This window comes from Miniopterus schreibersii, assembly GCF_964146895.1.
Source record: "Miniopterus schreibersii genome assembly, chromosome: 17".
Lineage (NCBI taxonomy): Eukaryota > Metazoa > Chordata > Mammalia > Chiroptera > Miniopteridae > Miniopterus > Miniopterus schreibersii.
Genome location: NC_138117.1, coordinates 15,807,369 through 15,822,097, shown reverse-complemented (window position 1 = coordinate 15,822,097; position 14,729 = coordinate 15,807,369). Strand labels below are relative to the sequence as shown.

Here is a 14,729-nt window from a genome sequence, read left to right as displayed (position 1 = left end):
AAGTGGGTGAGAGAGAAGGTCAGGGCATTGGGGTTCAGGGGAGGGAGATATTTGTGATCTGGGGCGATTGAGCCAACATCACATGAGACGGGTTAGGCTAAGCCGTGAACTCAGAATAAGACATACAGATGACAGAAAATAAAGAAAAATTGCAAAGGAGGAACAATGGGCACAAATGTGCAGACACAGAAATGCACTTGGCCTGTTGGCATGGATCAAGAATGAATGTGAAATAGTATCTTTGTAATCTGCATTTTACATCCCAGATTTTATAAAAGGAATATCCTATCCATCTCACAAAAGCAATATGACTCAGAGAAGATAGGTAATTAGCTTTTGCCCAGGTCTACATTCTATAAATTGTCTTGGAAAATACTTTTACCAGTTGCCTCTTTTCCCATCACTTTCTTTGTAGTTAATATCTAGCCCTAATTTCCACATCTCTTTGATCTTATTATACAATACTGTTAATACCTGTAAAGGGTAGAAGAAAAGGCTAAGGAGGATCTCTATTTTAAAGAAACTTCAGTAGAAAATATAAAACATTGGCCCATTAAATTAGTAAATAAAATGCTGCCTCATATTATAAGATGAGCCACAAAGAGTATTGAATTTGAAGTTTAGAGCTGGCATGTTCTTCATAGGTATATGGGAAACATATGACAATTTGACTCATGACTCACTTCAGGGCTGCCACTGACTGCTGCCCAGTATGGGAACCACACACAAAAAGCACCAGACCCAGGCAGTGAGCTCTCTGCTTGCCACGACTTCTATGTGATGCCACTTATGTCCAGAGGGGACATCATTTTCTGATTCTTCCACCTGGAAGGGGCATCTTTTCTTATTTCCTCCATCTAGAGGGGACATCATTCTTTCATTAGCACAAAAGCCTCTTAGAGGTGAGTTGGGGTTCTGAACCTTTTTCAAACAAGCAGATATGGCTCTTGATAAACACTCTGTAGATAACTCAATTTTCTCAACCTGGGGGGTAAATAAGAAGCTGCAGAATAGATGGGGTAAAATTAATTTAGGTCCATTCTTTCAGACTTTATCATTGTATAAGCGCCACTGTTAGGCTCCGCTTCATTGTGCTCAGTGAGGCGAGTGACCCAACTTACCTCGTTCTCCTGGGGTCCCTGGCACACCTGCATTTCCTGGGAAGCCTGGGGTACCTGGGGGTCCCTGTTCACCAGGGGTTCCAGGTGAGCCCGGTCTCCCAGGCTCTCCAGGAGGCCCTTGGATGGTCCGGATTGATGAGGAGTGGCTGGGAATCTGGTTGAGAATGGCCGTGTACCTGGCCATGTGACCTGAGACAGGAAGGACAAAGGCAGCTTTCAATCAACTGTCATCCAAACAAAGAGGGGGCTGGAGGTGTCATTTGTCAAGGCTCCAAACAATTCTCTTAGATGCCCACCAAGGGGAAAAGCACACCCCTCTGAAATATGTTGATTTCCAATGTAAAGTGTTTTACATTTTACTTTGGATGATATCAACAGCTGGACTGTATTCAAGCCGCATGTCATATGTTTGGAATTCCACAGTTCATGTCAGCATCTCAGTAAACATCATTTGAACAGAAGTCATATTTTACCTTCACCCCCAGCGTGTATCTGACCCCTTAAATCCTCGCCCAGCTGCCCCTTTTCTCCAGCAATTTCCCCCAAGTTGTCTTTTTTCCAGCCCACAAAGTCTGCTCCACCCTCCTGCTCACAAATCCCCAGACAAGTGCTGTTTCAACTCATCTCTTTATTGCCAAGCATTTTTGCAGGAACCTTTACTTGGGTCCCAGCCGCAGAAACTCCCACTAGCTTTATTTTTTATTTTTTTAAAGCTGGCTTTCTTTCCCATAGTCACTTAACTCAGTTATGCCTGGAAGGATATATTTTAATAATTAGAAGTATACATTAATAAAGTGCTGGATACCATAATGCCTCCTGTATGAGGAGGCAAGCTTTCCCCACATAAATGAATTTCCTAGATAACTGTTACTTATTCCTTCTCAAACATTCAAACCTAAGTAAAGAATAGTAAGCATTTTTAGAAGGATTATTGCTGAAATATATTCAAGCATTCTTACGTACAGGACCGTGACTGTAACTAGGATGGGCTTCCTGATGTCTCGGGCCCATCGGTAGCACACTCAAGAATGTTGGGTGGGGTCAGACATTTCTGCATCTACTTTTTCAGTTTCCTCCTTTGACAAGGGGATGTCCTCTGTCACTTCTCTAGCTGTCATCACATTGTCCTCACAGTTTCCCATACAACCTTTCCTAGCATAATTGTTCTGATCAGCTCTGGACTAAAAGCCAGATGACTGAGAATGTGGGGAATTATATACTAACTGATAAATCAAGTTCTGAGGGATGAAATAAGGAGCCCAGAGAAACCTGAAGCAGTGTGTGAGAAGATGGCTGAGGGGTCAGAAATAAATACAGCCTCTGGGCAGGTGGGGTCTGGCTCACATAATCTCTTCTATTTCTTTCCCTCACAACTGCATTGACAGGCAGGGCCTCCTTATTTCTCAGACCTATTTCAGTGTTCTTGTTTAACCCTGCTGGCTTCCATTTCCTAGAAATTGTTCACAAGAATCTGAGAATTCCCAAGGGGAAAAAACTCAATTTTAAACTCTCCTTTTTAGTGCATGTTTTAAACAATCATATATTTATACAAGATTTTTATTCTACAGCGAAATAAGACAGACACTATTGTGAAATCTTCCACATACTCTGGTCAGTGAGTCATAGCAGGATTTAACCCTTAGGTTTCCTTAAAATAATTATCTGCTCATTTACATTGAGTAGTTGAAATGAGAAACCTACAAAATAATCCAAGATACAGGTTACCTTTGGACGTGTTCACACTGTTCAATTTCCCTTTTATAATTTATAGAGTTTTAAAAAATCTTATTTTGACACTGAACTTGAACAGTTTCCTTTAACTGGTAAATTCTCTCTCATACACATATTCAGTTTGGACAATATAATATGAAATTAATTAAAGTTAAAATGTAGGAAGCATTACTACCATGCCTGAAGACGGGAGCTTTGTACTCATTTGTCCTGAGATTTTTGTCTTAATGAAACCTCTCCCAAGGGGAGGTCGGTTTTATCTGCTACATTCGAAATTTGGGACTCTCCCATTAGGACCTTCTTGGACACTCCCAGGACTCCCAGACTTCACTGGGTTAAATTAAATATAACCACAAAGCTGTTAAGGCAGCCACATAGCTGATGTCAGCCCTGGAGGCAAAGGACACTATGGGGTGGGGCTTGACAGCAGAGGGCCAGAGCTGGCGGGTTTGAGAGGAATATTTTATCTCTACTTGGCCTCAGATCTGCCTGGAACTGAACAAATTATTGGCAAAGAAAAGGGCCCTCCGGTTAGATTATTGAGACAAAATACAGTCAGTGGCCAGGATGGAAATGTGCAAAATGGATGAGTTAGTAAGTGAATGAGCAGGAATCAGTAACTGGAATACTGGACTGTGGAAAAGTTCAGGTTTACAGGGGAAAAATGGGACAGGTGTCATACCACGTGTATTCCAGCATAATTTTTGGCATAAAGCACAAGTGTCATATCAAATGTCTCATGAAGACCGTGTGTGTGTGTGTGTGTGTGTGTGTGTGTGTGTGTGTGTGTTGGCGTACATCTTAAAGAATAAAGGAGAGGATCCTGGGCTAAGCAAAAGGAATGGGTAAGAAGGAGGCACTGATTTAAACCTGGTGAGTTCATAGAAATCAACACTATGAATCAACTTTTTGAAGATAACTTCTGACACCTCAGCCTGGCAGCTTTTATGTGCTGAACACTTGGAAGAAAATCTATCCATTTGGGGAGATGAAGATGAGGAGAAGATTTGATCTGACAGTCAGCTTCAATCTGTCTGGGCAAAAAGGGTGCTCTTGGACAGATGACAGAGGACTCTGGCGTCTGTACATCAGTGCAGAAATCTGGGGTAATCTGTAATGAGCTCTTAGACGGCTTGGTGATGGCCGTCTGCAAAGCTTACGTGTCTGCACCAACACATAGCTTCAGAGGTGTTTTCCTCTAGAGTAACAGAAAACATCTGTAACTATAATGCACTTACTCTGGATGAGCTGTTCGCACACCTGGCGTGCCACCGCCCTCACCATGGCCTGAGACTGCAGGTCACCCTGGATGGGAAAGAAGCAGACCCCTGACTCTCAGCCACAATCACAGCCACCTGGCAAGTCTTCCAGGTCGAGATCTGACTCAACCCACTGTTCCCACCTGGGCTCGTAGGCTCCAAGCAACAGGCAGGACTGACCACCAGGGCACACACAGAGAAGGTGTAAGCCATTTGACATTCCTGGTGCCGGTTCCTGGGAGCCTTTATTAACTTAAAAAGCTCAAGTAAGCATTTCTGGTCGTAGATTCTAAAAAATTTAACAGTTTTGAAGCAAACCCATATGTATATTTAATGCCTCATTTATAGCTCTTTGGAGCTCATAAAATGCAGCACTTTCTCAAGAAGTGGCTTACTTAACAAGAATAACAACTCAGGGGAAAGGTGTTAAACCCATTTTATAGACAAACAGTTCAACACATTGCCCAAGGTTTCACACATGTAACTGGATGAGCCCAAGGTCACTGCTGTTTCTACTATAGCCATCAGCACAATTACACTATCAGCTGTACAATTTCTCAAAGGAGAGATAAGGCCCCCAAAATAAGCTGATTTGTGTTCTTTGGTTCTATGCCAGCCATTGTCTTTCTGGATGCCAATATCGGAAAAACATGAGTACCATTCCATTGCTTAGCATCTGTGTAGAGCTTTTACTTTTCTGAAGTGTTTTCTCATGTATTACATAATTTCTTTATCAAACCCACTTTCTGAGTTAGATCAGTTTAATTCTATTTTCTTTCTTAAAGAAATGGACCAAAGGTCGTCTAGCTGGATGGTAGCAAATCTGCAACTAGTAACCAGCTCTTCTGACTTCCAGCCCACAAGGTGTTTCCACTTTAAAATGGGTTCATGGTCAAATGAGCTGAGGAGGAAGAAAGGAGAGAAGAAACAGTGTAAGAGCAATGAATGACCCCGACAGTAAATGGCGACCCTTTGCTAGGCGAATGCAGTGAAAGCTGTGCACTTAGCTGGGCTGCTGAACAGTCAGGTGAGATACTTACTCTTTCTCCTCGCTCCCCCTTTGCTCCCGGGACACCCTGTAAAATTTTAAATGGTCAAGTTACTTGTAACACTGCACTCAGCCACGCGGAAGGATAGTGCACCTTTTCTTATATTATTTAGACGTTTTCTTAGCTCCTGTAACTCTGCAGCAAAAAATAGACACACAACGACAGGAATAAACAAAGAGCAACCTGTAACCCCGCCAAGCAGAAAAAGCTCTTTCAACACTGGACTCCCGCAGGCTTTCAATGCAGAGACACAGTACGGTTTTATATACATATATATGTATATATTTCAATTACAGCTTACATTCAATATTATCCTATATTAGTTTCAAATGTACAGCAAAGTGGTTAGAAAATCATGTACTTTATTGAGGGATCCCCCCCCACTGCCTCAAGTGGTCACCTGGCCCCATACATAGTTACCTTGACCTTACTGACTACATTCCCTATGCTGTAATCTACATCTCCGTGGCTACTCTGCCACCACCAATCTGTACCGCTTCATCCCTTCACCTTTCACCCAGCCCCCCAACCTCCCCTCCCCTCTGACAGTGGTCAGTCTGTTCCCTGTATCTATGAGTCTGTCTCTATTTTGTTTATTTGTTTATTTTGTTTATTAAAGCCCACATGTAAGTGAAATCATGTGTTATTTGTCTTTCCCTGACTGGCTTATTTCACTTAGCAAAAATACCCTCGAAACAGTATGTTTTAATACAAAATTGGGACCACGCAGCAACACTGCTTTGTGACATATCATTTCACTGAATAGGTCCTTCATATCTTTCCACACTAAGCACCAGTCTATGAATTTTACTCTATTGATGCTTCAGAATTTATTTCACAAATCTCTGCTGAAGAGCTAAGCTGTTTCAATTTTTTAAAGAATCGCTCTGGCAGGAAGGAAAAGATCTTCCATCCTAAGAGTTCAAGTAAGAGATGAGGTCTGTGAAATCCCACAGCCTCACTTGGCTTTTTGTCCAGAGTAACAGCACACGATTCTTCCTTCCTGGTAATGGGAGTGCCTATTAAGATGAATTCTCAGCTGAATTATTATTTTGTTTTGTGGCTTAGCTACTCTTTGACCCATAAGAAACTACTATAACTGTAAAAATTTTTACTGAAAAACAATGGCGGTTTTTTATGTTTCTCCAATGAAATTACACTTATAATGCAAAACATGTGTCTTCAGGAGGATTTCATCTTTTGTTTCAATTCTGAGACAGTGTAATAAGAGCAATTCATTGGACAACATTTTTATAGTCTCTACTCAAAAGATAGTGAATGGCATTTATAGATGGAATCTGCCACGTTGTCAGACTGCTCCCAGTTGTTACTACAATCTCAACAGGTCCCAAACCAAACTCAGCATCTTCTCTAAAATCTCTATTCAGTTAACAGTATTCAGTTAACAAATCCAGAGTTCTAGGTTCACCCCATAGTGTGCAAGTAAACTGACTCTCAGAAAAATAAAATGTCCTGACTTGTAGTGCTGGATGCTACTGGAAGTGTAAATACTTTTACGACAGCTGATCTCAAGCTGAAAATGTGCTGTCACTGAATATGAAGTTAAGAAGAGAAGAGAAGCATGTCATCTACCCTCCTATTAAAATCTTACATCTTACTTTCAATTTTGTGTGTGTTTGAAAATTTTTATACTAATACTTTGGGGGGGGGGAACGTATATGACATGGAATCTGCAACCCACTTAAACTCTCTGAGTTTCCTTGTAAGATGAGTCCATTAAATTAAATGGTCTCACCCGGCCAGTGTGGCTCAGTGGTTGAGAATCGACCTAGGATCCAGGAGATTGCGGTTTGATTCCCGGTCAGGGCACATGCCCGGGTTGCGGGCTCGATCCCCAGTAGGGGCGTGCAGGAGGCAGCCGATCAATGACTCTCTCATCACTGATGTTTCTCTCTCTCTCTCCCTCTCCCTTCCTCAAAAAAAATTAAATGGTCTCTGGGGTCCCTTATAAAGCTAACATGTCAGTGTCTCATAACACAGTCATTACTTGGAATGAGGTAACTCCAGGGACAGAAATTAATGAAAAATACCAAACAGGGCTTGCGGGAAGTATCTCAACCTCTACAAAGAAAGCAGATCCTTACAATTTGTGACCGCTCTCAGCAGGTAAGTTCCATAAGGTAGTTTATCTAGCTTATGGACTTCAGCATCCCCAGTTCCTAGGACTATGTTTGGGACATGCCAAGTGTTTAAAAGTATGTGTTGAATGAATGAATGAGTCAATGGCTGAATTCCACTTCAAGTCTGGATGACAAGCCAATCTGTACTTCATTTTAATTGCCTTGATCAAAAAAAGAGAAAAATATTTAAGACATACTCAGGCACTGGGCATCTAGATTGTCAGAAAAAGAGTTGTTTCCATTCAAAAGTACCCAATTTTCATCATTAAAACTTTTTGCAAAACTAAGACTTATGAGGCACCTCCCCATTCTTTTGGGAAATAAATGTATTAGCAGTGTCCTCTCCCCCCATATTAGGCTCCACAAATAAACAAGTCCCTCAAGATGCAGTAATGTCCCCTGGTAGGTCTAGCTGGAGAAAAGAACTACTTATGTCACACCAGTAAATTTTTAATGGAACCAGCTTTTCAAGCATTATATGCAAAACTTAAACAAAAACAGGAAACAAAAATAAGTAAATATTCCAAATTTTTAATGTATTAAGAAAGTGTAAATACTAGTAAATACTTAAGCTGCTTTACCATGTCCGAAGCACTGTTCTCCATGTATTAACTTACTCAAACCTCACAACAGCCCTATAAAATTAACTCATTTAATCTTCATAAGACTCCTCTAAGATAAACCCATTTATTCTTTGTAACAGCCCATTGTCCATATAAGGAAAGTGATGCATCGAGATGTTAAATAACTTGCCCAAGGTCACACAATAACAAAATGGGAAAGCTGGGGCCAGAACCCAGTCAGGGGGGGCTCCTAACTTCATGCAGGACCCAGTACACACCACTACTGCCTTGCAAAAGAATGCCCTACAAACATTTCAGCCAATATCTCCTATTCCAGTGAAGATCATATTTTTCCTAATGAAATAATAATTTAAAAATCAACCATACATTCCCCCCCACCTAACTCTAGTCATTCAGAATTAGGTTTTAACTTGAGTCATTTTATCTTGAGTATTTTTACTTCTGAACCAACACACTATTTGGCATTTCCATGGCTAGCTATCATTAATTAAATGGTCTTCTTAGAAACTCAGAAACAGAAATTACAGTGCAAACCTAAGTGATAAGATAAATGGGTAGCACCAGCTGTTGGGACCTTTGGTATAAAGGGATGGATGTGTTAAGTCAGGCCTGAAATTCCTCAAACTCAAACTCACCATGCTTGATATTAAGTAGCTACAGGCCACAGCTAGGCAGTCTCAATGGAAGGTCCATTTAGGGAAATATCTGTACGGTGAGAAGTTAGATTTATTCAAACTTCTCTGACATCTTTCCTTTGATTTTTGCAAAGTAAAAGAAAAAACAAAATAAAAATTCCTGAGCAAGTGAAGGCCCATAACTCCACCAAAGTATGCTTTGAGGGAAAACACTTCTTCCCTGCAGGCGTGGGCCAGAAAAAGTGGCACATTTTCCCTTAATTTCAGGAACACTTGAAATATAAAGAAAAGAAAAATACAGTAGCTGCATTCATAGATTCACAGAACTTCAGGGCTGAAGGGAAGAGGAAAATTTCACGGTCCAAGTCCCACATATTAAAGATGTCTGTTCACTAAAATCAAAACATCCTCGCTCAGCCCTCAAGGTCCTCGATGATCTGACCCCCAACCTGTCAGAATCATCTTCTGAAACACCCTTGAACATCAGCCTACCTGGAACGCAAACATGCCTGCATTCTTTCTTCTGCATACTTATCAAGGACCCTCGATGGCACTGAGCTGCGAATGGACCAGACCAGGGCTAGAGCTTCTTGTGATAATCTTAGTGAGAAATGAGGAGGGCTTGAAATAAAACTTCTCAGTGGCAAAGATGGGAGAGAAAGAGTTGGAAAAAAATTGCAATGTTCAAAAGACAGGGGGTGCCCTGTCCCTGCTTTCTATTTTACTACACACCCCATCTCCACATGCCATTTTTCTGTTTCTGTAGGTGATAGTCGCAGCATCTTGCAAAATCCCATCGGAATGCTGCCTCCTTCAGGGGCTGCTCTCCTTACCCCTCAGCTCAGAGGGCTGTCTCCCTCTGTCTCTGTCTCTGTCTCTGTCCCTCTCTCTCTCTCAGTGGAACTTTTATAGTGACTTCCTTGTCTTTCCCTTAAGGCATTTCTGACTTTCTGCCTTTTACTATACCTACTTATACAAAAAACACCACTCTCTCTAGATTGTCCATAAATATGGAAAAATACCTTGGTCACCTTTTGTGCCCCTCTGAACCCCTCTCTCCATGTGTCTACATATTGGGGCTGCTCAGTCAATATTTTTAAGTGAATGAATTACAAAACTGAGGTCCTGAGAGGCTAGATAAACTGCTTAGTGGCTCACGCAGCTAGTCAAAGTCATGTCAGGGCCACGTCTAGAAAGAAGCCAGGTGTCCTGACTTCCAGTGCAGTGTTCCTAGACTGATTTCAAGCTAAACGCACGGCCCCTTCTCCCACGTGCCTCGTCACCATCTGTTCCCCTGCAGGGAGGCACGAGATTTAGCCCACGCTTTAACCTCAGCAGCAGCGCACAGTCTGCCGGGGAAGCCAGCGGCTGAAGACAGAGCACCCTCAAGCAAGCGTTCCTGGCACCGGCCAGAGGAAACGTTGCTATTTTCAGTGGGGCAGTCTGTCTTTCTTGGTCTCTTTCCCTCCTGCCTTCCTAGACAGACATCCATGGGAAAGCAATCAAGGCCTTAGCACCTTGACACAGAGCCCGCGTCACTAGTGAGGCCAGTCTGGCAGGCAGCAGGCCCCACGCACAGGGAGAAGCCCGGGCTGGACAGCTCAGGGAGCAGCTGCCTTTCGAGAGGCTACCCAGTGCCTACTGGAGCGTCCCTACCCAGTGTCCATGGAACCAGACGAAATGGCTTCTGTCTCTGATAAAAATGACACCATCAAGGGCCCTTTTATGTTCATTTGTAACAATCCAAGATAATATTATTAACAAGTGTTTTATTTATGGGGAAAAATTACTGGTATTTTGTATGCTTCATGTTCTGTATGCTTTCATATCTTGTGTGTGTTTGTACATGTATCATGTAAATGATAGTTTAGAAAATGACTCTGAGGATGAAATAGTTTTATTGAAAGAATTTTCAAGTATAAAGAATAAAGTGACTGGGTAGTTATAAGGAGAGAGGTGTCCTTCTAAATAAGAACCAATGTTGCTGCTATGTCTTGTTCACTGTGGTAGGCAAGAAAAGCCCCCCCCCCCAAAAATGTGTTCATGCTCTAATCCCAGAACCTATGAATATATTACCTTACGTGGCAAAGAGACCTCACAAATGTGATTTAGTTAAGGATCTTGACGTTATAGAAGGAGATTATCTAGAGCTATATGGGTGGTCCAAATGTAGTCACATAGGTCCTTAAAAGCTAAAGAACCTTTCCTTGTATCTCCCCCCCCCCCGCCCCGAGACAGGTCTAATCAACACACAGCTATTGTGCCCAATCCCTATAAAGATGGCATTGAATTTACTTAAGCAGATATACAATCACAACGGAAATACACACAAACAGCACAGCTGATTAGTCCCTGTTGGAGCCCTTTGTCTTTAGTCACGACATATGCACAGTTCCATCTGAATCTTTATCCTAGGAGCTCCTCTTTTCCCTTATGGGTCCCCACAGCACCCAGGACTGAATAAGATTTTTGATCAACAGAGATGCTGGTAAATTTACACACATAAATAAGCCAGAAGGACGACTGGGCAGCCATCCTGACTGGCTCCTGCTGCATACTCACAGGGGGTCCCAGGGCACCTTGGGGTCCCACGCTTCCTGTGATCCCGGGGACTCCGGGGGCTCCAGGAATGCCCTAATAGAGAGGCAGGAAAAGCAAGCAAAGTGAGGAAGGACTCCCACATTCTATCACAGACAGCCAGCTCTCAGGAGCAAGGATCACACACAGCGATAGCTCCCCTCCCCCTCGGCACCAAGGCTTCAGGGTCCATTGCTCATTCCTGGTCCCAGCTCCCAAAGGAGTGGGGAAGAGATTTTTTAAGAAGCCTCCAAACCACCAGTCAGGTGTAGTTCTTTCAAATTCAAGCCACATCTGTGTCTAGTAAAAGCTACGTCAATGCAATTGATCTTATGGAGAAGTGGCTCAGAGACAGAATTATCAAGCCGTATAGTTGTATTATTTTTAAAGGATATTTTAAGGAGAGGTCTATAACCAAACGCTAGTTGTTACACTACAGCAAAGATGGCTGCCAAGGTTTAAGGTCTCGCAAAATTAAATCTCTCAAAAGAAGCAAAACGCTTTAAAGCAGAGTACATTCCAGTAGTTTCTGGAAATACTTACAATTGGCCCTGGAGGTCCTGGAGGGCCAGAGGACCCATCCTTTCCAGGAAAGCCCTGGGGGAAAGAAGCACAGCATGTCAACTACACAGTTGCTTTATATGGCTTTCAGAATAGGTGTAGCTAATTCCATTTAATATTCGAGGGCCAAGTCCTGCCGTTTGCCCTGAACTTCCAGGGATTCACTGCTTTTAAACTCTTCGTGGAAATTGTTCTTGGCAAGACTCGTGTGTCTATTGGCCCTATGAAATTGTCCAGTGCAAGAATTTTAGGTGTGAGAAATGCTACCTACAAACTTAAGCAGGAACTTGTTTCCAGAAAGTGTTTTTATTAAATGAAGCGTAACAAAGGAGTAGGGAGGTCAAGTCTCTGTACTTAATGACCAGTTAAAAGGATGAATTAGTGTCTCCTGTGACCTAAGAGAGTTTAGGGGAGGGGATCCCCATCATAGAGATCTAATCAGAAGTACTACAATATCTGAAATTCTGCAGCTCTTCGGGAGCAGTCTAGAGGAGAATTTGGGGGGACTGCTACAATGATAGAGTTTTGACCTCTGGGCAGGTTTGTAGACTGTGTGATCATGGGTTTACAAATGGCACATCTTTGCTTCCCATTACACATTGGAAGAGTTTAAGGCAGAAAACAGATGCTATTCATTATTTTTTTAAAAACTCCCTAAATTTTTGAGCATGTGTATATGTGTGTTATTTTTCTGTGTGTTAAAAAAACTTAACATCTGGAATGACTTACTCTTACGTGGTTATAGTTCTTAGTTGTGGATGCTGGTCCTTCCAATATAGTTAAAAACATGAGAGGGGATCTTCTATCTAATTTTTATAATAGGCTCATAAAATTTTGCCTAAAACATCACCTTCTACTAGATAGCAAAATGGACTTTTCATCTTGGGATTTGTGTGCCATTGGAATAATCCATTCCCATTTTGAACCAACCCAAACCAACCTCTCCTAGCTTCCTTGTGGGCCTCTCCCAATTCTCTTTCTAAAATGTGTACCACTTTTCCAGTGAGCTCTTCTTTCTACTGATCTTGCTCATGAAAATCCACCTCCTTAGGGCTCCCCATTCAAGTTCACATTAATCCTACCTACCTCGAGGCATCAACTGAAAGAGAGTAAAGATGACGCTGGAGGAAAGGAAATGGTGTGTGAGTTGGAAGACAGGGTATGAGAGGGTATAAGAAACCCTTAATTAAGCAATAAAGAATGAATATTAGGGAATAGGAGATTAAATGATAAGCATAATGTGGGAATTGACTTGAGTTGACAAATATGTTTTTTAAAGTGCATGAAATGAGCCACCCACAAACAGAGAGGTTTTATAATATGAATAGCTCCAAGCATTTTTCTCTTTTGGGATTCCCATCTCAAAATATTAATATGCACCCACAACCCACATTAAAAATAATTTTTGCCATAAAAACTTGAAAGGGTTTTTAAATTTGTTTTTGAAAACATTTGGCTATGACCAACTTATTAAGTTATGGTTGGCGATAATTCATCAGTAAAAGGAAATCTAACCTAAAATTTGCTTTCAAAAATCACTAATTACCAAATGAATACTAAATTTAACTATGGCTGAAATTGGAAAACCATATCATTTTACAGACATGTAATTATACATTTATAAATTTCCATTTTTCAGTTTTCTTTTTCATACTTTAGAGCAAATATATATACTTCTCCCAGTCATAAGCATTTTTGTAGGCTCTTAAAATGTTTCTAGTTTCTAGGTAGTATGCCTGTGGTATCTAAAGAATGAAACCAATGTGCCCACAAATAGTATTGTAACTGAAATTAAAGTCAGAAGCTAGAATATTTATGTTTATGTAAATACTAGAAAGAGCACTCAGACCCAGTGACTTATTCACCATCTATGCCGTCTTTGAAGCCTACCATAGTGGGCCGTGGAAACAAACCTGAAGATTCTGGAACACTGATTGCTAAAGTCCTTCAATTGATGCTACACTCTCAGGTCGAGTGGGGTACATAAGCAGCTGGCATCTGATGAGTTTGTTGAAATAAACCAAACTCAAGCAGTGAGGGCTAGAGAAATACTGGTAGAAAACTCCTGATGCACAATTTCAACCCTGTGGCACGGCTCTGGACTGGCGTGAGCAACAGTAGAGAGACCCGTGTGGCAGTCAGCCATAAGAAATAAGGCTGCTACTTGCAGCAAAGGATTAAGACCAACCACCAGATTAAGAGGCCAAGCAGCAAAAAGCCACAGACTCTGTAAACACCAGTCCAGCTAGGGATCCAAGATCAATCCTTACGTGTGATACCATGCTGAGTCACCCTGGGGAACCTTCAGTGATACACACACACCCACAAATTTATGTATGTGTGTAAATATGTATATATATTATCTATATAGATTTACATATGTTACCTGTGTTCATATATTTATATATATTATATACACAATACACTATTTTTAATATGTACATATATGTATATATTACATATATAATTTAAATGTATATGTATAAATATAAACATATATTTTTAGTAACCTGCAGTGATTACTTCAGTAAATTACAAGAAACACCAGCAATATTCTACCTAAGAAATAGCTTTAACGTATAATAGGCCTAATACAATATACTACCCAGTGATTCCAAAACCTAGCTGATTATCAGGCTCATTAAGCTTTTTAGAACCATACATTTTATGGTCATGCCTAAGGCATTTTGTATCTGAATTTCTGAGGTTGAAGCCCAGGAATCTGCATATTAAAAAACCACACAACACCAACCCACAAAACAACAACCTGATCACTTAGGTTGTGAAACTGCTGTTTTACATACAAGTGTCTGGCCCACCCTGAAGGAAGCATCAGAACCGGAGTGCAGGGCAGATATCATCTGTATCCTGTGCCCCAACAGAAGTACCGTTACAGCCCAGCCCGTAATAACATACAACTAACTTCCTGAGTAATGGTCCTCCCCGCAGATGTGCCCAGGTGCACAGGTGTCCAAGGAAAGCTTTAACATAATCAAAGAAATATATTGTTAGGTGTGAAATATCAACTTCCACTTTACCAAGAAAGTAACCCAAACTGGGTTCCTTCTGCC

General features: G+C 41.4%; 1 protein-coding gene across 3 annotated transcripts in view; it reads right to left on the bottom strand.

Moving 5' to 3' along the window:
• COL14A1 (collagen type XIV alpha 1 chain) overlaps window positions 1–14,729 on the bottom strand; it is a 157,148-nt gene that overhangs the window by 18,285 nt on the left and 124,134 nt on the right. For all 3 annotated transcript variants that reach the window (XM_081116373.1, XM_081116374.1, XM_081116375.1), the window contains exons 41-45: window positions 11,641–11,694; window positions 11,083–11,154; window positions 5,152–5,187; window positions 4,091–4,157; window positions 1,122–1,310 (exon numbers count right to left, since the gene is read on the bottom strand). In XM_081116373.1, coding sequence (XP_080972499.1) covers window positions 1,122–1,310; window positions 4,091–4,157; window positions 5,152–5,187; window positions 11,083–11,154; window positions 11,641–11,694 — 418 coding nt within the window. The remainder of the gene's footprint in view (window positions 1–1,121; window positions 1,311–4,090; window positions 4,158–5,151; window positions 5,188–11,082; window positions 11,155–11,640; window positions 11,695–14,729) is intronic.